Source organism: Nipponia nippon, unplaced genomic scaffold (assembly GCF_047370975.1).
Source record: "Nipponia nippon isolate SJK-2023a ecotype South Korea unplaced genomic scaffold, ASM4737097v1 scaffold_10, whole genome shotgun sequence".
In the NCBI taxonomy this organism is placed as follows: domain Eukaryota; kingdom Metazoa; phylum Chordata; class Aves; order Pelecaniformes; family Threskiornithidae; genus Nipponia; species Nipponia nippon.
In genome coordinates this window covers 32364506-32385550 of record NW_028262291.1, presented here as the reverse complement: position 1 = coordinate 32385550, position 21045 = coordinate 32364506, and the positions used below count along the sequence as shown (strand labels likewise).

General features: G+C 36.4%; 1 protein-coding gene across 19 annotated transcripts in view; it reads left to right on the top strand.

The window, feature by feature from the left end:
* PCNX1 (pecanex 1) overlaps positions 1 to 21045 on the top strand; it is a 93052-nt gene that overhangs the window by 30906 nt on the left and 41101 nt on the right. For 14 of the 19 annotated variants that reach the window (XR_015701982.1, XR_015701981.1, XR_015701980.1 and 11 more), the window contains 5 exons: positions 3748 to 3880; positions 8560 to 8744; positions 15948 to 16038; positions 17754 to 17811; positions 20058 to 20275. Coding sequence is in view for 9 of the 19 variants with exons in the window: in XM_087746435.1 (XP_087602561.1) it covers positions 3748 to 3880; positions 8560 to 8744; positions 15948 to 16038; positions 17754 to 17811; positions 20058 to 20275 (685 nt within the window). In the remaining 10 variants the exon portion in view is untranslated. The remainder of the gene's footprint in view (positions 1 to 3747; positions 3881 to 8559; positions 8745 to 15947; positions 16039 to 17753; positions 17812 to 20057; positions 20276 to 21045) is intronic. The other 5 variants (XM_087746436.1, XM_087746437.1, XM_087746443.1 and 2 more) reach the window with 5 other exon arrangements.

The following is a 21045-nucleotide window of genomic DNA, read 5'->3' as shown; positions in this document are numbered from 1 at the left end:
TAATAAATATGTGTTCATATGCACAGTTGCATTAACAAATACAAAAGTAAAATTACTTCCTCTTTGAAATTAGATGTATTATAGTTGGGAATAGGTGTGGGAGGGTTAAGTTTGCTACAGAGTTGTCATTAGGTGTCCACCTCTTATTTTATTGATCTGGGCTGTAGGTTTGTATTTCTAACTTGTGTACTTTGAACCTCAAACCTAAGTTTTCTGTCCTTGGGAACAGATAATGTTGGGGGCTCAAATTCATATGATAACATGCAGAAGAAATTTATACTTAAACTTCTTGACATTAATGAAGTGTAATGTTTCAACATAAAAGTTTAGAATAAAACAGGAAAATAGAACAGACTTCAGCAACAAACACTATAAGCTGAAAGGCTTGTTGTCTTTTACTGATTTACTTAAAGTAAGCAGGAACTGTAAAAATATAACCTGTGTTATCTCTCCCTATTAGATCTAGATTTTGTACATGAGTGTAGATGTTGGATCTTACATTTCTGGAGTCTAGAGTAAGTGGTTGCAAGTAGCAGCATTGGAGAAGCGAGAGTCATGGTCTAAAGATCTATTTAAAAAAATAAAAGCTGTCCTACAGAGAGACTTTTATTTGTTTAGTTTATTTTTTAAACATTAAAACACTGTGTTGTTTTGTAAATATTAAAGGAAGCTTATTTATGTTAAAACAAAGCTATTTCCCTCATGATTAAACTGCTGTCAGAGCATGATAGAGGATAATTTAGGAGTTTTATCTTACATCCTACTGGTAAACTCATGAGCAGCTGTACTGCTCTTTCTCATTAAAGACAAGTAGAAATGCAAATAATACATATTAAGATAAGTAGCTTTCCATATTGGAATGTTTTTTTTTTAATCCTGTGTGTTTTTTAAATTAGGGTTAAAAAAAAAAAACACACCACTAAAAAAAAACAACCAAAAACAAAACCAAACTTTGCTCTGTTTGGCTTTCCACACTTCAAACACACTGTAATCCTTTCTGCTCAACTAGCGCCTTTTTTTTTTTTCTTTCTTAGTCATGGTTTCAACATGTAGCTTCTTGAGGTGTTGGGCTAAAAAACTGCAGTTTTTTTAGAAGAACTTACAGACTTGCTTAGTGATCCTGAATGTCGCCACCTACATTCAGGAAGAGCGTATATAGAAGATGTGCATTGAACAAAAGTTTCAAGATAAATCAAAAATCCCATGGTATATTAGGTAGAAAGCTACACCAAATCTACTTTGATTTTTTTAAAGGTTAAAGTGAAATAATAAAAAGTTAGCAAATGCCAGATCTATCTGCCTGTGCAGCTTTGAATTTAATCCCCCAGTACATTTGCATTTTGATTTTTAATTTTTTTTGTCTTCAAACATGTTTGTATCTCTGTTTTCCTCACAGGACACTGCCTCAGTCAGTGCTTGAGGTAGACTTGCTTTAGTGATAAATTGGAGCTGTGTAGGAAGGACCTCTAGTGTTTCCATAATCTGGGCTTCAGTTATTGCAGAAGGTGATGTTTACTGAATAAAGGATATGAAAAGAAAACCAGATGTTGTCAGTGTTAAGTATGCTGCCTTGAAGAATTGCACTTGAATGCTGCTTTTGCTAAGTAGTTGCAAATGGTAATTAAGATGCAATGCTGATGTTTACCATCTTAATGGTAATTAAGATGTTTACATTTCATTTAAGACTAGTCACTGTTCTTTATTTCATGGTGCTTAACTATGTCCTGATTAGCAGAAGCGTGTGGAATTGCTTTTGCATCTGAAGTCAGTGGAAGCTGTGCTGTGAATAAGTTTTTATATGCTGATGTGTACACTGGAAAAATGGAGCTTTACAAATTGGCACCCAAAATTAGTGGGCAGTTTTGACCTCTTGTGTGTTAACTTAATCCAGCAGAAAAAAGTCAGAATTCAAACTATCTTGTTTAGTGTGTTTCACTTTCCCAGTACTTCAAGTATGAGAGCTCTGAAGAAATCCTTGAAGAAATTAGGCTGTGTATTAAAACAGAGCATAAAGCTGTATATTAAAACACAGGAGAAATGTATTGAATTCTTGCTGAAATACAGTGAAAAGGAAGCATCATCTATTCATGCTTAGAATAATAAAAACAGTTGTGGAGGAGTGAGGAGAAAGTGAGCAATCCCACAGTTTTCCTGAAAAACATGGGAAAGGACTGAGTTAAGGATGTCCTTAACTTTTGACGTTTTGGTAATGAAATGCTTGTAACTTTAATGTTGGCCTTAAAGCATATCGCTTCATGTAGCTTCTTAGCTTTTAAAGCAAACTACAGATTGAAGTTTCACGTACAGTGTTCACTTGATAACCTGTGGCTCATGGGTGGAATTAGACTCTTGTTCCATGCAGTCTTTGTGGCTTGAGCTATGGCAGTAATACACAGCAGTAGTGGGTTGCTATGCCCTGCAGACCAGCGTTAGATTCTTTGCTGGTAAGTTTTGAAAGCTTAATGACAGGAATGTTGTAACTTGAAATGTGCTTAAGTGAACATGGATTATTCTGCCTGTGATCTTTCTGGCATAAAAAAAGCATTGCTCCCTTAGTGTTTTTTCTTTTTTTTTTTTTTTCTGTTGGCTTGACACAATCCTTGGTTTTCTCACTCTAGTAACAGGCTTCTTGGCTACCAAGTTGTGACTTCCCCTTCAAGATTGTGATTCTCCTCTTGCACTGACTTCATGTGAAGTTGTTGTTGGTTTTTTTTTGTTGTTGTTGTTGGGTTTTTTTTCCCCTCCTCCTTCACTTGCCTGTCAAAACCTATTTTCTCTGTGACCCATTCATTTGAGCTCTCTAGTGCTCTGCATTCAAATTGGTTAGTAGCTTCCCTGGTTCAGGAGGAAGGCTCTGAGATCATAGACATGCCATGAAGCAGTCCAAATCCGAAGTTGTTCAGACTGTGAAGCTTAGGCAGCACAGGTGGATTTTGGGGGGTAATCTGTGGAAAAATCTTAGGCTCCCTTGAGTACATACAAACTGTTTTTTACAGTGTTTCTTTATGAGTGGATGAAACCTTTTGTTTGTTTTTGTTTGGGGAGTTGAAATAGCAAAACCACCAATCCTTACAAAGAAGTTATTCTCTCACTTAATCTCAATGCCCTACTCCTCCAAATCATAGTGTAACTAGTCTAAAATGAGCAACATGTATCCCTTGGTGCTTATGAGGAAAAGAGAAAAGCAGCTCTGTTTTGTCCCCTGAGGAGGTGTGATGAGGTTAACCTCAACCCTACCTGTTTGGCAGAAATTATAAAATTGGGAAGAGAATATTATGGTGAGGAGTTGCAGACAACCCTTCTAGGTTGTCCTTTAGGCTTCTCCTTTAATTATCTATTAAATGAGATAAAGGGTGTTAAATGAGATAAAAGGTATTAACTGAGATAAAGGGCAAGATCAGTCTTGTCTCTTCCTGCCCTGTGTAAATGGAAGAGATCTGGGATATCCAACTTTTTTTGCAACCTTGCTATTTGGATCTGGGGGGGTAAAAAAAAAAAAAATTTGCGTATTCAGGAACACGCACACCCCACTCCCCAAACACCCAGCCACCCAAATTTTTACTAATAATTTGTGTCGTGATCCTGTCTTGAGGCAGGTTATTTGAACAGTCAGTGCATAAGCTACTTTTGTTGTTGCAAGTCAAGTTCATTAACTTGGGGAGGGTCAGGGGGAAGAAAGGAGTCTTAAGTTACTGTGTACGTAACTAGGATGGGTTCTTATTTGACCTAAAGTCTATCTTGATGCAGCAGCACAAGCCAGCGAGGAGACTGTCACATTTCGTCGTGAACGCAGCACATTTAGGCGTCAGGCAGTACGACGCCGGCACAATGCAGGGAGTAACCCTACCCCTCCTACATTGCTCATCGGATCACCCCTCAGGTAGGGTATCTAAATGTTCCACCATATTTAGCATGCATGCAGCAGACCACTTTTCCCCACACCCACCAGTGTTGCCAGAAAAGCTCTTTTTACTTCCTTCCCCACCATAACCTCCTTGAGCTGTCACTGCATGTCACTGTGGGCTTGTTGAATTGTGCATGTATATGTGGCACTATTTTCAAAATTATCAGGATAGCCAGTCTCTAACGTGTTATAGCTGATTTCAGACTGATAACAAAATGAACTAATGCTAACAAAATTAGACTCTGTTTTTTATCAAAAACTTTAGCAACTTTTACTTTCAAGCAAGGAGAAAAACCCAATAAAATATTATTCACCACTCCTCACTTTGCTTTTCTTTAAGAAAGTAAGCATTAGGGACTAGTACTGTAATCACTTTTCACATCTGTAGATAACAAAATGGCAGAACATTATAAAGAGCTAAATCGTACGTGCAGAGGTTCCAAATCTAAAATACAGGTAAACCATTGTATGAACATCCTGCAGCTTTTTACAGCAAAAGAGAAATAATGAAGTAATAGTGATGCCTTTGTTAGAGAATGCACGGTATTGCTCAGTACTAAATCTAATTGTGTGGCACTTTGCATGCCTTGGAGATGTTTAAAATGTACCCTATACATGTATCCCAGGAGTTCAGTCTTCACTGGCCCATTTGTTAACAACACTGAGCCTAGTGATATGTTACATACACCAACTCTGTTTGGTCTGTCAGCTTGAACCGTAGAAGTAGCAACCACAGTAAGTTTTCAAACTTGCTTTTTAAATCTTTAAATCCTGTGGTTGCCTACGGTGCCGGAGAATCTGGTGAGCAGAACATTGTCTGTAGAGGAAGGAGCACTCCCCCATGCATATCAAAGTAATTCTTCCTCCAGTTATATGATGAATATGCAGGAATAATTGTATATGTTGTGTATTCTTAATGATCTTCCTTCATATGCTAAGTTATCTTTTAATAATAGGAGCAGTCTGCTTTTGTGTTTCAGGAATACTTGTGTAATTTTTTTAGCTGGAAAAAGCTATAGAAACTGAGCAAATAAAAAGAAAATACTTTACGATAGAGGATGGGGAAGGAATTGTGCCATCTTGGTGGCACCACTGAAATAATCAAGGACTAAGTTTGTAAATTTTCCTCAGGCAGGAGGATTGCAAGAATGGTACCTAAAATCTAACAAATGAAGGATTGACTTCTGTCACATCAAGGTCTGAAACTAGTTAGATATGTTTTTATTGGCTAGTGCAGTATGTAGCAGTAGTCACATCATTTTGGATATTTTTTTGTTAAGCTTCTGGTCTTGCTGAATGTAGTTTGTCTGACTTTAAGTTAGTGATTTACCTCATAGCGAGGGCTGCTAAAACTTTGCGTTCTCTTAGATCGCTTTTGCTCTACTCTCCGTTGCATTCACTTGCTTATGGGTTTGGGTTTTTTTGTTCTCCTTTCTTTTTTTTAAGAGGAGGGTAGTATAGTTTTGTGTATTCATTCATAAGAGGCTGTGCAGGCTAATCAGAGCTCCTTAAACGTGCATTAGCCAGAAAGCAGTGAGTTTTCTTTCTCTTGGACAGGTAGAAAGTAGGGCAAATAAAGGAGTCTGTTTTAAATGAGGCTGACAGCTGCCTCATTTTTACATTCTAGTGCAGCCATTAAGGTTCCCATGGGTTAGACTGGACTTCAGTGAGAGGTCATGAGAAAACTGAAGTTGGTGGAAGTAACTTTTTAATCAGACAAGATGTTCAAGGGTGAAAATGCAGAACAAATATTCTAGCCTTGTATTTCCTCTATGCATCTTCCAGTTATCTAAATTTATTCCTTTTTAAATAAAAAAAAAAGAAACAAAACCAAATCTCTGTACTTTCTCTGACATAACGACACACATTATCAAAAATACTTGTATTATAAACATACGTTCGGAATTGAATACTTAGTGGGGCTACTTTGCTCAAAGCATTGCTTGTGATGCTAAATGACTGTCCCTGGGAGTGGAGTTAAATTGCCTTAGTCCAACCAAACACCAAAGTGCTTTCAGATTGGTTTGACATAAATTCCATTTGAACTACTAACTGTGGAGTGTACCTGAAAAACTGTGTTTATTACTGTTCTGATTTCTAGATTAATAGTTTGAAAAAACTTTCCTTTTATTTGTGTAGCTTAATTTAAGTGTAAATTCTATGTGTTGCTGGAAGAAGGAACCCTTAAGAAAGATTAAAAAAAAAATCGTGCATAAGGAAGAAATATGAAGAAAAACAGATTTTTTTTTTTTTAATTATTTTTTATTTTTAGCCAGTTACCACCAAGATCCTTTCAAAATATCACTGCAGCTGTCCTGGCATTACTTGTATATGCTAGTGGTGAGCTGCCTTGGTCTAGTTCCTGATATTGCTAATCCATATGACTTCAGATGTTAAACTTCTAACAGTATTAGGTTTACTAATCTTTCGTTGCCCTGATGTTACTTCTTTCTTATTCTTGCCAGCAAAACTTTAATCTCCTAATCTTCTAACTCTGGCATAAAATTGAATGTCGTGAGGATGTTCCCTTAGAACAATTAGTTTTCACTTCCTCTGTGGAACGTTTAGTAGAGAGACAATGGCATTATATATGTGTGTGTTTGGCAATGGTAGACTCTTAAGTAAAACCTGGTCTAGTAAATTCTGCTGGTTTGATGCTAAATCAGACACAAGAGTGCTTTGCCTGGTAACTTAAAAACAAAACAAACCCCCAAAACCACCACAAAACAACCAACTACCCCTGCTTTTGTCCTGCCTAAATGTCAACAGTGTTTTGGGCACTTTAAAAATAAGTATGCATTGGCATTCTATGTAGTCAACGATGTAGTCAATGGTGTATGCATGTGTGTCTGATATGAGAACATAAGTGACTGAAGCAGATTTTATTTTTATAATTATTAATTAGAGAATAAATGTATCTTTTGCATATCTGTGCAATCTGTTAAGGTCAATGTTTTGGGTTTTTCTTTATTGTGACAGATACGGATAACCACTGAAAGGGCAACTTGTATATACCTTTTGATACGTAGCTACTGTTTAAGGAAAAGCAGTATTGTTTAGCATTGTTTTGGTGTTGCTGATAACACTTAAGGGAGACAATGACGGCTGGCAGATCTGTGAGCTTCCGTAGGGCTTTTGTTGCCATGTAGCTCACAGGAAGCCTTGTGTGCAGCAGCAAAACACCGAATTTAAAGTTCAGATTGAAATATGTTAGAATATGATAAATAATGAGTTGCAATTTTTTACCTCATGAACTGTGTGCATGTCTGCTTTATTTTGCATGAGCTTTTCTTAACACCCATTCTTATACTTATATCCGTATTTTGTTTTCCAGTGGTGCTCTAACAAAAGAACTGAAAACTAGATGTTCTAGAAAATATTGTTAAAAGCAAGTACATCAGATATAACCCCTCAACTCTTAGTAAGATCTTGCTTTTTCAGTTGCCAATTGTAGTTGCCAATTGTAGTGTCACACTGTAAACAGTGAAATGTTAAAAGCAACAGGTGATACAGATTGTTTTTCAAAAGGGAGTTTAAGATATTTTCTGTAGTCTTTAAAATATAAAGTCTTTGTCTAAAAAAAATTTCTTAATTTCATCACGCCCCACAGCTAATAACTGTGACATGTACCTTCTTTAAATGTACAAAATGAAGGATAATAAAAACACTAATCTTGCAAAGCAGATGTGATATACAAGTGTAAACGTTATGTATTCTGACACTTTGCCATGTTTAATATTAAACAAGCTATTAAAAAAAAATCTAACTTTGTTAAATAGCTTTATAAAATAGTTTTGCAATGAGAAGGCTGTGAAGAGGAGAACTAAGATTTTCAAGCATTGTCTACTTATATGGCTATAAACTTAAAAAGTTCTCTGAAGCCCAAGCTGACTTTTAAAACCTGTTTTTTGGTGCAGGTATGTGTCTGGGTATAGAAGAATTTCGTTGCAGTAGTAATACTGAGTAATAAAGTTTTTGCTGTACTGTCAAAATAATTTCAAAATAGACTTAAAACTTTTGCCAATTAATAATTTGTTATAAGCATTCCTAATATGTTAAAAAAAAAATTCTGAATCAAAATGTTTAACTACAGTTATCTACAAGGTCTGTGGTAGCGTATGGCTACTAACAAAGCTTAAAGACGTTTTCTAGTTAGAGAGCAGATTATTAGCAAGAGAGGTGATGTTATTGTGACCAAAAAAAACCTGAATGGCCAACTAAACAGTTGATCAAGTTGTACCTCAGTGAGCAAAAAGGACCCTATAACTATTGTGAGAAGCCTGGCATAGTCACTATTGTAGGTAGGTGATACCTCGGGTTAGTCTACAATTAGACTAACCACCAGTAAATTGCTTTTGCACCCACAAATTAAGACTTACAAGAATATACTTGAGGGTGACTTGGGGAGATGGGAGAAAGCAATACTGCTTCTAAGAAGTAGGACAGGAACCTGTATCTCTAGATTACTGACGTAACCGGTGTCCAAATAGTCTGTTATACAGAACTGATGGGTTATCTTAACCCGAATAAGTGGCTTCTTAATGGTATACTCTTTTAAGTTTGCCTCTTTAAACTAAAGAATCTTGTTTTGCTTCACTTCTGGCTATTTTTCTCTTCTCCCTGGTAATGTGTCCCCAATCCGTGTTTTCTCGTAGCCTTCAAGATGGTCAGCAAGGCCAGCAGCCCTCCTCCCAGGTCAGAGTGCAGTCCCGCCCCCCTTCCCAGGCAGCTGTGCTCGGCGCTAGCGCCTCCTTGCTGGTGAGAAATGGGAGTGTCCACTTAGAAGCATCACATGCCACTGCATCTGCTGTAGGCGGTAGCAGTTTGCACGATGAACTTGGTATGCAGGCCTTATGTAACCTTGGTGACATGGAAGTTTTAATACGGCAGATGTATCGGTAATAATGCGGTGAAAATCAGCTAACCTTAGCTTTGTTTCTGAATCTTGTAGGCGCATTTCTTAGACGGCCATATTGCTCATAAATTCCTTGCCTTTCACAGTTGGCTTTTCAGGCACTTTCTCTAACAAATGCGCAATGGGAAATGCTCTAAGGATGCATAGATGCAAATAGTGATGGTGTGAGAGCTTTTCGTGACTTGAACAATGTAACATGTAATGCGTAAGTTTTCTTGCATTGCCACAGGTAGTTGGGCAGAGATTGATACCAACTTCGAGGAACTTCTGGTTCCTGAAAAAAATATTTGTTATGGTCCCTAGGAATTCTTGATTTTACTTTTTTTAGATGAATCTTGCTTGCCTGCTGTTTAAAAAAGAAATCCTCATGTAAATGAGTGCTTTACTTTTCATGTACACACGAATTTAGGAGTTTGAGATTGGAAGAAAATCTGAACTCTTTCTTATATCAAATGCCATCATTTCACAGAGCCTTAGTGTCCCTTAGTTCTTCATGGTGCATTTTACGTAGTATTCTTAACTATTTATTAACTTCTGTGCAGCTAATAAAATTGCTAGGGAGAAGGAAGTTAAGGTGGTCATAGTAAGTGACTGATCTCCTGCGACACAGTAACGCAGGGGCAGATGTGGAAAAATTCCTGGCAGGGATCTTTGCAGCTATCTATACGTGGCCTGAATTACTTATGACTTCAGCGTTAATATGGGATTCTTCCTCGAATTATTGAAATGGGCATCTTTAGAACTGGCAATTATTAGTGACGGTATTTTGAGCAGCTGTCAGCTGTAGTAGCTTAAAGTACAGGTTAGCTCAGAACACTGACAAAACACTTGTTTCAGACCTCGCTGTAATCTAGTCCTAAAAGCTAAGTGAATTGTCATCTTATTCCACTAGTGGGGAAGACTTCAAGAGTTGCTAGGCTGTGGTACCCCTTTAAATTAGAGTTTGGCTAACAAGTTGCCATTCTTCTACACCATCTAGCTATGCAATATAAGGAAAAAATGAATATAAGCAAAACACAATCTAGTTTAAAGTCTGAGTTATTTAAGAACTTGCATTACTATGTTGTAGTAGAACTCAAAGTGGATCACTTAAGAAATTCCACATTGCATTCAGGCTCTCTAAAAAGGGGTATTCATTGCCGTTGGTGTGTTTTGGAGTCTTCAGAAATTTATATAGCTAAATTCTTCTGAAATTTTGTGTGTACTGTGCTTATAGTTATATGGGGCAGCATGTTGTCTTTGGGAGGCACAAAACTTCCAGGATCTGCTCAGTTAAAAATCTGATGTATAATAAGGATTTATTCCTGATCTGAAGCTCTTGAGCATCTGTTTAGAAACCTTCCATGTGTGAAAGCAGCTATTATAGGCAAGATCTGGTTTTATTATTTTTAGAAAAATCAAATTTTCTAGTTTGTGTAGCAGGCTTTGTGTGACAGGTACTATCTTTTGTTAGAGTAAAATAGTTGGCAGAATGGTGGAAGCTTTCACATGAATGATTCCTTTATCAGGCCTGACAAGAAGAAAGAGTATCTTTCCTTATAACTGGTACATGGTTTGTTGTTTTTTTGTGTTTTGTTGTTGTTTTGGGGTGTGTGTTTGGTTTGTGTGTGGGTTTGTTGTTGTTGTTGTTTGTTTGTTTGTTTGTTTGTTTGTTTGTTTTTAACCTCGGTCAGGAATGAAGTAACACTACTGCTCTGTTTCCCTTAGTCGAAGGCAGTTGGTTTTGCTGTTGTCCCAAGATACCTTACAGTGAAAGATGACCCTGTTACTTTAGTTTACATGGTGTATGGTTTGGGGGTGGGGGAGGGTAGTAGTTTGTTTTTTCTTTGACTTTTATTCTGGTGCTGATCAAAGCAATGCAGGTGTTATGACCAATTCTTTGTCACTGTGGAAATTGCTCTGACTGCCCAGGGCAGAAAAAATATTGAAAATAGAAGCTGGGGAGACGATATGGAAACAAAACCTGATTTACAGCAACTGGAAATAAGTGATAAATACAGTAGATGGGGTTATATATATCTCTGTACAATGCACGTAAGAATTTCTTTTCTTACTGAAATTCTAATAGCATGTTCCAGCTCTTTTGGAAGACAAACAGGGCATGTGTTAATTTACGTTAAAAGCCCCCACATTTAAGACTTTTTTTGTGCACCAGTGCAGTATCTGCTTCTACATTCTTTCCATTTATGTGTTGATGTCAAGCTGCAGCTCTTTACAAGTCACACATTTTTTTTATTTTTTTGTTTGCTTTAAAGATTTGTGTTTGTTAACTTGATTCTGGTGGCTTATTTTATGAAGAATGAAAGTTACTGTGTTATACCTAGCCTACATCCAGTCTGGTGACTATACAGTCATCTTTTACTGGGCATTGTCCTGAGAGTAAGGCAAGAGATGCTTTGAGACATTATCTTTAGTCTTCCAGGTTCAAAGTAGAAAGATTATTATCAATTACGTTGTTGTTTTGTGAGGGGAAGGAACTTGAAATGATGAAAAAGGAGCTTAATGTGGAACAGTAAACATGAAGCAAATCATAGGAGGAATGCAGGACAGAAAGGAAAGGTGGCAGACCAAATGCCATTATTATAGGCAGGATTAATATAACATGAATCCAGAAAGCAGCAAAAGACATACCATGACTTAAGTGAATGAAGTCTTCAGAGCACAGTGTGGCAGTACTGATGCCTTTTATTCTCACTAATATCTGATTTCTTTTGAGACATGTAGGCGATGGGTGGGATTTTTCAGTCTTTGCAGCGAAGGCTGTAGGTGTTGCAATTTTTGAGGTAGTTAGGAAACGAAGTACTGCATTAATAGAACAGATGCCCAGTTTCTGGAACTGGAGTGAAATAACAGCCTTTTGTGATCAGCTAGATGATGGTGTGTGTTGTTTTGGGTTTTTTTTTGAGGAATATTGCTTTTGTGATTAAAGAGAACTAGTCATCTGGAGCTTTACAATCCAGCTACACTGCTTTGTTGGACTTCTGATTGTATCACTTATATGCAAGTGATAATATTTCAGATTTACTGAAGTATTTTAATTTATGAAGGCAGTTGGATGGTCTCGGAGATCAAAACTTTTTTCTAAATATAGATGTATACATTGGTCACTTATCTGATTAAAACCAATTTAGAATCAATTTCTCAATACCTTTTTATAACTAAGTAGACTTAATTTATTTGGGATGGATGGGAGAGTATTTTCAAAAGTACAAGTAGAAAATAAATACTCACTTCCCATTGTTCCTATTGATAAATATCCCTATTGTAGTCTGTGGAGTTCTGCATAATAGGTGAGTTACTCTTTTGACAAACTTTGTATAGAAATAAAAAATGAACCACTTTGAAGTGTCCTAACTGAAAACTTTTACATCTTCATACTGCAGCTGAAGGTAAAATTTTGACCTTTGGAAATGATAGCTCCTTACATGCTACAGAGTATTCAAATTCTTATGGCTTTGTTGGTTTTGCTGACTAGGATTTTAAAAATATTGCCATTAGTAGATGAATATATCATAATGATCTAATGATGACGTAGGCTTCAACATGTCAAAAAGTGTTAGTGTTTTTCAGAACTAGTTTGTGAGAGGTTTAAAACAAAGTAATATTTATTAGATGGAAGACTGGGCAATGTGCTGAAAATAACTTGGCTGAGAAAACCATGAGAGCACCATTTTAGTTGGATTGTGAGCCACTGAAGTCTTCCAGGTTTCATCGGTGTAAGCCCATCATTGAAAGCTGTGGCTTTCATTGATTCCCCCAACTGTGGGAAGGCTAGTTCGTACCGTGTGAGCTGTTACGTGGTTGCCTCTGGACTTGGTGATGAGATATTTTTGTCTTTTGAAACAAGGAAACTTGTTTTGAAGGAAGGGCATTCATCTTTTCCTCTCTTCATGTCAGAACAAAGATGTGTTTTGGATTTGTGTGCCTGAGTATCGATGACTTGGTTTTGTTATTTTTATAACCTGGTCCAAATAGAATATTGTTTGGGTGACTTTAATTTGCTAAGAACTCACAGCTCTCCTTTTGAGCAGGGCAGGGGAGAGAAGTTACAAGCACTTCTGTTTAGTGGGCAAACATGCTATTGGCTGTATTTCTTGATTTGAAAAATAAACTTTTGAGTCTGCCATTTGTTCACGACTTGATAAAACTACAGTCCTTAGAGAAAGAAAAAACTTTCTTAAGCTGCTTCAGTGTGATGCTGTTAAAAATATTTCAGAGAATGCTGTGGGAGAGCTAGGAATGGGAGGAAGAGAAAATTGCTAGGGTAACTAAAAGCGCTAGGTATATCCATACGTATTGAATCTTGTAAGCGTTGGGATCCTTCATTAGAGCTTGAGAGTGCTGTGAGGAAGCTGCTGTTACCTCACGCAGTTTAAAAGTGTTTAATTGATGGGACTTTGGAGCTCAGCTGTAGAATCTCCAGTCAGACCTTAGGGTTTGTGTCCTCAGCAGCACTGAATAGTCCTGTCATCTTTTTCTACTTCAGATGAGTTGAGGCTTTTCTGGAGAGCCTTTTGATCTTAAAAAAAAAAAAAAAAGGTGGGGGGGGGGCGGAGAGGCAGGCACCTTTGTTTTATTGAGAAGCCATGCTTTGCTCGACAGAGAGCTAACTTTCAATTGGAAGTCTGTATAAGTAGGGGGGGGTGAATCGCAAGTATGGCAGAACCTGAGTCTTTTGTAGTTTGTGTGTAAACAATTGGAATTCAGTGTTTTGTCTGTTTGCTGTGTCTCTATTAACCAGGTTTATTTTATCCCACCACAGCCATGCAGTACTTATAGCAGCAACACAAATGCAGTAAATTGACAGATTCAAAGATGAGTTGGATGTGAGGGAACTGTAGATATTTTCTAACATGAAGTGTTTTATGCTAAATTTTTTTCATAGTTTCAGGCCCTTTTCAGATGCTTGACATGAGTGCAACAGTTCAGTGAACTTCTTTTGAAACAAATACATCTAATGTATTATCTCAGCCCAAGAGGATGAGAAGTTATATCTTGCAAGTAGTATATTCTGATTTCTGTGACTAGAATTCCATTAATTTAAAAATCAGAAAGTTTAATTTCCAGACTCTTAATTTGGCAGTCCAAAACCATGAGGAATTTAACCCAAACTTGCTTGTTTCTTTTAAGGACTGGTTGCACGGAAGATTTTTCGGTAATAAGTTATGCGTAATCTTGTCCTGAATAGAACCTCAAGTGTATTATCTAATACCTTCATGTTTGCTGTTGAAAATTTTTTTTAGTGATGCAGTTGAGAAATAGTCCTGTGTAACTGAAGTTAGTTATTAGTTGTGGGGAGGAAGACTCCTAACGTCTTGTACTAGTTTAAAATTTGAACTTAAGTAACAACTGTTTACTACACTATGCATTAAAAAACAAAGGATATTTAACTAAAGGGCTTCATTAAAATCTTAACTATTGAGGGAAAAACCCTAAGAAGTGAATTTTCTACTTTTATTTCCTTTCACATGCCTATAGCAGATGTAATTAAATATTGAGAGAGAGCTGTTGCGTTACTGAGCTCTGACGCACGCTATACGTGACTCCTGAACTATGTGGCTGACTGTCTTGTCAGAATGGTTGGTCTTAGCACAGCTGTGGTATGTCTCTTGTTGGTCTGAAGTGCCCCCTCTGAGGGTAGAAAGCGTTATGAAGATATTTTCAATATACCAGTATTTTTTCCCTAGTTTCACTGGTTTTAATCATGCAGTTTGAGGTTTTTAACCTTCTTGCTTTCAAACACTTCTAAATTGAACTTAATTGTTTGTGGGTCTGAAGAGAATTTGGAGCAGGATCATAGTGTGGGTTTTTTGTTTTGTTTTTTGGTGTGTGTGTGTGTGGTTTGGTTTTTGTTTTTGTTTTTTTTTTTTAAATCAAAAACACTGTCAGAAGTAGGTTATGTTCTCACAGAAAGGGGGAAGATTGGAAGCTCTGATCTTGTTAGGTATTTCTCCTGGGACTGCTTATTATCATATATCAACAGAAGAAAGAGCTGCAAGACATGCAGCTGAGAGGTGTACACAATTTTAGCTTCAGATGTTCCAAAGTGGTTTTTTTTTTGTTGTTGGGGTTTTTTTTTGTTTGGTTGGGTTTTTTTTCTGTATAAGCAGATCTTAAAATACTGCATGCTTTGCATCATGGCTTAAGAAGGGCTTTGAGCTAGAAGAGATGGAGAGGTTGGCAGAACGCTTAATATGAGATCACGATTTCAAAATCAGCTTCCTGCATTTGGAGCTGAAATATATTGAACCTGACATTTAGGGGAAATTACAGTGCTTATCTTTCTGACCAGACTATTGTGGGAGAAGGGCACTGTAAAAACATCATATTGTGAGTAAGGTAATTTATCCTTTGAGTTATAATCTCTGGCTACTTTTTTGTTAATAATATATTTAGGAATAGCTTGATATTGTTCATTCAAAAAGTTTTTAATAACAACTTTAGGAAATTATGGTTAATGGAGTTCCAGTAACTCCAAATGGATTATCTGAGAGTTAGTTTGCAGTCTTCGTTTCTTACACTGAAGAGTTTCCTTCTGGCTTGTAGAATAAATCTGTCTGCCATTCCTTTTTTAGTTTTTCTAGAGGTATAACTTATGAACCATCTCTAGCCACTTCTTTCCCTCTTTGTGTTTATTTTCAAATAGACATGTGCCTCTCAAAAGAATTTTATTCAGGATACTTGAGGGATCTCTGCCTTAGCTAAATGCCGTGGTTCTTAAATGCTGATAGTGAATGATTTTACTGATTGTTCTACTGGGGCAGGGGGGGACAAGGAAGAACTGAAGCAGCTGGTCACTGCAAGTTGTTCGCCTGGTTATTCTCGAAGGGAGAAAAGGCTTACTTCTGTTACGTTAATGGTGACATCTTGTAAATACAAACTTAAATTTAATTCAGTATTGCAGTTTACTGTATATATGTCATGTAAAATGGCATGAAAGAGGACTGAGTAGCTAATGTCTTGTCTGCACTGGTGACACGTTAATGTGTACTCACTTTTTATATTCTGACATTGATGTAAATTTAGATGTCTAAATTGATCTCAGTAGTAAGTTAATAAATAGAAACTAGTGCCAGTAGGATGAAACATTATGAAATTTTGACCTGCTTTTGACCTTTTCTTTAATAGGTAAGTTCAGTTCTACGCTCTACGAGACAGGGGGCTGCGACATGTCACTTGTGAACTTTGAGCCAGCTGCAAGAAGAGCATCCAACATCTGGTGTGTGTGAAGGCCAGTCAAGAGTGATGATTCTTGTCTTACCGCAACAAAATCTTTAATTTTAATTTTAAAAGGTTATTTAGTATGGACTACAAAAAATATTATCCTTTTACTTTTGAAACCTAAGTGATTTTTACTAGAAGATGACATTAACTGCATAAATAATCTTCTCCTCTTAAATAAATCTCAGAAAATGAAGACTACTATTAGCTTAAGCAGTAAATGTCCAAACTGAGAACTTGACAAATGCAGTTTTGATTGGCTTATAGAAAGCCTTTCTTAAAGGGTTTAACCCAGGTTTTGGGAAAGTAGGTGGCTGTTGACCATAATGGCTATTAACGTATTTACAAATGAACTTCCAATTGTGAAGCAAACGTAAACTGATAAATTTGTTCTGAAGTTCATAGATGGCGTGAAACAATACATGGAAGTGTTAACATGCCTGAGGTTAAAATTTGACTTACAGTTGAAATAGCCAGCTACATACTGGAAAGTTCATCTGCTGTTGGAAAGATGCCCTTTCTTTCTCTGAAGGGACAGGAGGCAGAAGAAAGAAAAAGAACCCAAAACCTCCCATGCCCACCCCCCAATCCACTTCACTACATAGAACTGCTCTGAAGCTACTGCGTCATGCTGAATGCTAGAAATTCCCACTCTGTGTAGATGGAATAGCTATTGGAATTATGGAGTAATGAATATAAAAGCTCCCATCTTCAAATCTTTCTTGTGAAAGTGTGCAAGTGCCTTTTGTAGAGATGAACTTTGACAAAAAGTTCTGTATTCCTTGCACAAAGCTGCCAATGCCTGCCTCTACTGCTTGCATGTTCCAGATGCAATGGCTTTGCTGACGGCTGCTGTTATGAAGTTATATGTGCTAATAGAAGGAACAAACTGGCCACGTCCAAATAATCAGATCTCAGCTTTAGAGAATACTTGAGTTTCAGTGAAGTAAAATTGATAACAAAGAATGTTTTTATCTTAAGGCAAGGAACTGAAGGGAAGTTGCATAAATTTGATACAAGTCTTACAGCCATGTGATTTACATGGAAAACAAACATCCAAAAGCTATCCAAAATTGGGGAAAAAAGCAATGGTTGGATATGGACTCTCATACAGTAAGAGAAATTTCTCCTCATCTCTAATGAATGGAAATTACAAAGTAATTTTGCTCTTCTTACCAGAGGTTTAAGTTTATTTGAAGTTAAGTTTCTCAAAAGCCATTTAAGATTAAGTAACTCAGTATACTCGTGTTAAATATGTACTATTTTTGGCAGTTTGGGGGCCTTGATAAAAACAGTATAGAATTAACAAAAACTCTATGTGAACACATAGTGGGCTCTGCACTCCTTTAGAGATGTGATACGTGTTTACACATCAGTAGCTAACAGATTATAAAGCATCTTTTGGTTTTTTTCAAGTGGAATAATTACTATCATGATAATCCTTGTTAGACAACTTAGGGACTAGGTGTTGAGAAAATTATACCAAAAGTAAGGGTAAAGAGTCTCCTGATTTACAGTAGCTACAGAATTTACCACAATACACAAGACTAAGTGGATACTTGTATTTAAAATATGTGATCGAAAGAAAAACTTAAAGATTTTTAGGTAAAATTTGCAAGGAGTCAAAATTAATTTGAGACACTAGAAAATTAGAATGGCCTGTTGAAATAAAATGTAGTTTTATAATCTGAAGTCTTTCCCCTGTTCTTATAGTGACACGGACTCTCACGTATCGAGTTCTACCTCAGTTCGCTTTTATCCACATGATCTAGTAAGTTTTTCTTATTTATTTTTAAAGCATGCAAAAAATCAGAAGACTTTCCAATTTCATAGCACTGATTAATCATCCTATATGGTAGTTCTTTGTTCTTAAGAAGGATTTTTGCCTGGGTTTAAATGAAGAGAAAGTATTTCTTTATTGTTGCAGCGTCTTCATATATACATACAAATTCATCTTTCTGCATAGCGCTTTAAAACTTAAAGAGAAATGGTTTCCTCTATCTAAAGCATAGTGATTTTTTTAAATCACATGGAAATTGGATGTTCTGAGGTACCTTGTAAAGGTTTCCAGAGATGACTAGACAGCTTGGACAGAATTTTCCTTCTGTACATTACTAAGGTTAGCAGGCAGCAGAAAGAATAAATTTCATGTTCTGACCAAGAGAAACTTCAGTAATTTCCCTGAAGGGAATTTAAAAATCTGTCCTTGGAATCTGCTGTACAAAATTCTAATTCATACGCAAGGAGTGACTGGGGAAAAAAAGGCAGAGGTTTACGCTGTTTCATACTGCAAATAGCTTTAGAATTCCTTAGTTTTGTGATCTCAAACCTTATTGTTGTCAAGTCCAGACATATCTGTACTCTTAATTCTGAAGTCTGATATTGCTGTGTCATGAAAACAGTGCAAATGGTGATGATTCTTCAGGTCATGATTCTTAAGCTAGGAAACCAAAGTACAGTACAATGAAGTACCTAATGACCTAATCAAGAGGAAAAATGAAACACGGATTCAATATTTGGCAGAGGGAGAAAGAGACCTCCAAAAGCCTGACCATGCTTTTGATCAAAAATCAATTGCTTTTGATCACCAGTCGAACCTGGTGTTTGCTAGAGGAACTTTCTTAGCTTTCTGCCATCCCCCTGGAAAACGTAGCCTTCAAAAAGGAAACTGCGTTACCTGTTATGTGCTGTTGGTTTGCCAGTGTGGTCCCACTGGAGGGGATGATTCTGTTTAAGGCAAACCCGTATTGATAAAAGCTTAGCTCATGTGCCTAAATGGAAATTTCCACTGAAATTTATTATTAGTGTAACAAATGTTACGTTATGGTGGTTCTACCTTTTAAGAAACCAAATTTTTAAAATGTTGTCAAAAAAGCACCTGTTTTCTGATACAGCTTATCTTAGATAGTATGTTTTGTACTTCTGAAATGCCTTTAGAAAGGGAGCATTCCTGCTTGTTGTTTTTATTAGTATTTTTCTAGGAAGGAAAAGCTGGCTGAGCATAGTTACAGTACACTGATGCTTTAAGGAGTCATGAAAAAAACTTTCAAAACCAACAAATCAAATGTTAAACTTTTAAACTTTAAGGTAATGGGGGGGGGGGGGGGAGAAAAAAAAACAACACAAAACCCCCAAACAAACTATAATTTTGACACCTAAAGGTGACATGAGTATTTGAATTTTACTCTTTGCTTTAAAAGATTATGAAGATTTTTCATTAAATGACATTTTAATGGTGATATTGTTTACGAATAAAGGACAGTGCATTAAGATGTTTCTTGGCTTGTCGATGGAAGTTTATAAAGTGGGTTAGCTGACACATACATACTCTAGTAACTTTAATTTTTAACCTTCTGAGTACTCTCCTTAAATGTCCTTTATGGTTATTAGTATTACTGTGTTTTCAAGATAACTCTGGAGTGACAGACTACAAAATAAGTGAGAAATATAGTCAGTCATAAATAGTACTTGACTAGTTAGGGCAAAGGGTTTTTTTAGTTTGTCTCTGAGTATATTCTGAATGTAATGAGTTTGAATTTGACCACTAATGCATGCATGTGTTGCTTTGTCATGCAAAAACAACCATTCAGCATGGGTGTGCATGCAGATTAGCTGACTGTGAAAAATGTCTTGTACTTTGTTTAAATTCAAAATTGGATTATTCTTGTAGTAATACATTATTCCTGTTCACGTATCAGTTTACTTGTCTTCAAATTTGAAGTTTTCAGGGTAAATGGGGTAATGTGCTTTGAAGATGTGTTCATACTTCATTTGAAATGAGGCATATGCTAAAATGCCAAACAGTTGTGTTCTATGCAAGCTATTATTGCTGCTGGTGCTATTCATTTGCCGTGATAAGGACAGGAAAAGTAAGTAGAAGCCTCAGAACTGAATGTTTAACATATAATTTCTTAAAAGTGAAACTAAATAGTTCTAGCATTTTTTTCCAAAGCAGTTTTCAGTAGAATATAGTGATATAATAAAAATGAGCTTTTGCTAATACTGACTTTCTTTTAGCTTTCTCTTCCTCAGATCAGGTTGAACAGGCTGCTAACCATGGATACAGATCTGCTGGAGCAGCAAGATATTGACCTGAGCCCTGACCTTCAGGACCACATGCAACCTCAAGAGGAAGCAGCTCAAAAAGTCAAGCAGTACTATCGCTTTTGGATCCTGCCTAAGCTTTGGATTAGCATCAATTTTGATAGATTAACTCTTCTGGCTTTATTCGATAGGTGAGATTCTTGTATGTTACTAGATCTCAGAAAGTAAAGATTAAAAAATGGCAACTAAACTGTAAGACAGATAAAGCTTTCCTTGGAGAGTTGTATTTATTTACTGTACTCTGAACGATGAAAGAATAATACAAAATGCAGTTCTTATAAACTAATGAAGGCTACTTTCCCTTTTTTTCTGGCAATGCTAAAAAGGAAAAAAACCAAAACCTCTCACTTTGCGTGAGTGGGGCAATAACATATTTGAATGGTCAAAAAGAGAGATTTGTTGCTAATCTTTAAAGCTAGAAAATAACCTTCTCCAAAAAAAAAAAAACAACAAAAAAACAACCAATTGAAAGGGTCTAGAACTTGGCATACACTTACATTATTTCAGCAAGTAGAGAGAATTTTCCTGCTGTTTCAAAGCATTTTTCCAAAGGGTCATCTAATACTGTAACCTGTTGTCCCTGCTGCATTTACCTAGTGGAATAAAATGAAGGTGACCCCCCAGTTACCAGCTTTTGGAATATATAGAGTATTTAAATTTTGGTAATGAAATTTTGGTAATGAACTTCTTTGGGATAAACAATATAGTAGTGATTGTGTCCAGGCAGAAATACTGTTAATTCTATTCCTAAGCGCTACCAATATCATATGGAATTATCTTTATTCCACTTGGCATATCTTAGCCAAGTGAAAGTATTTTTAGTTTCTTCATTGCAAAATCATGAATGACAGATTATATACAGATAAGCTATCGTGCATATATTCTTCACAGGCTTGTAATC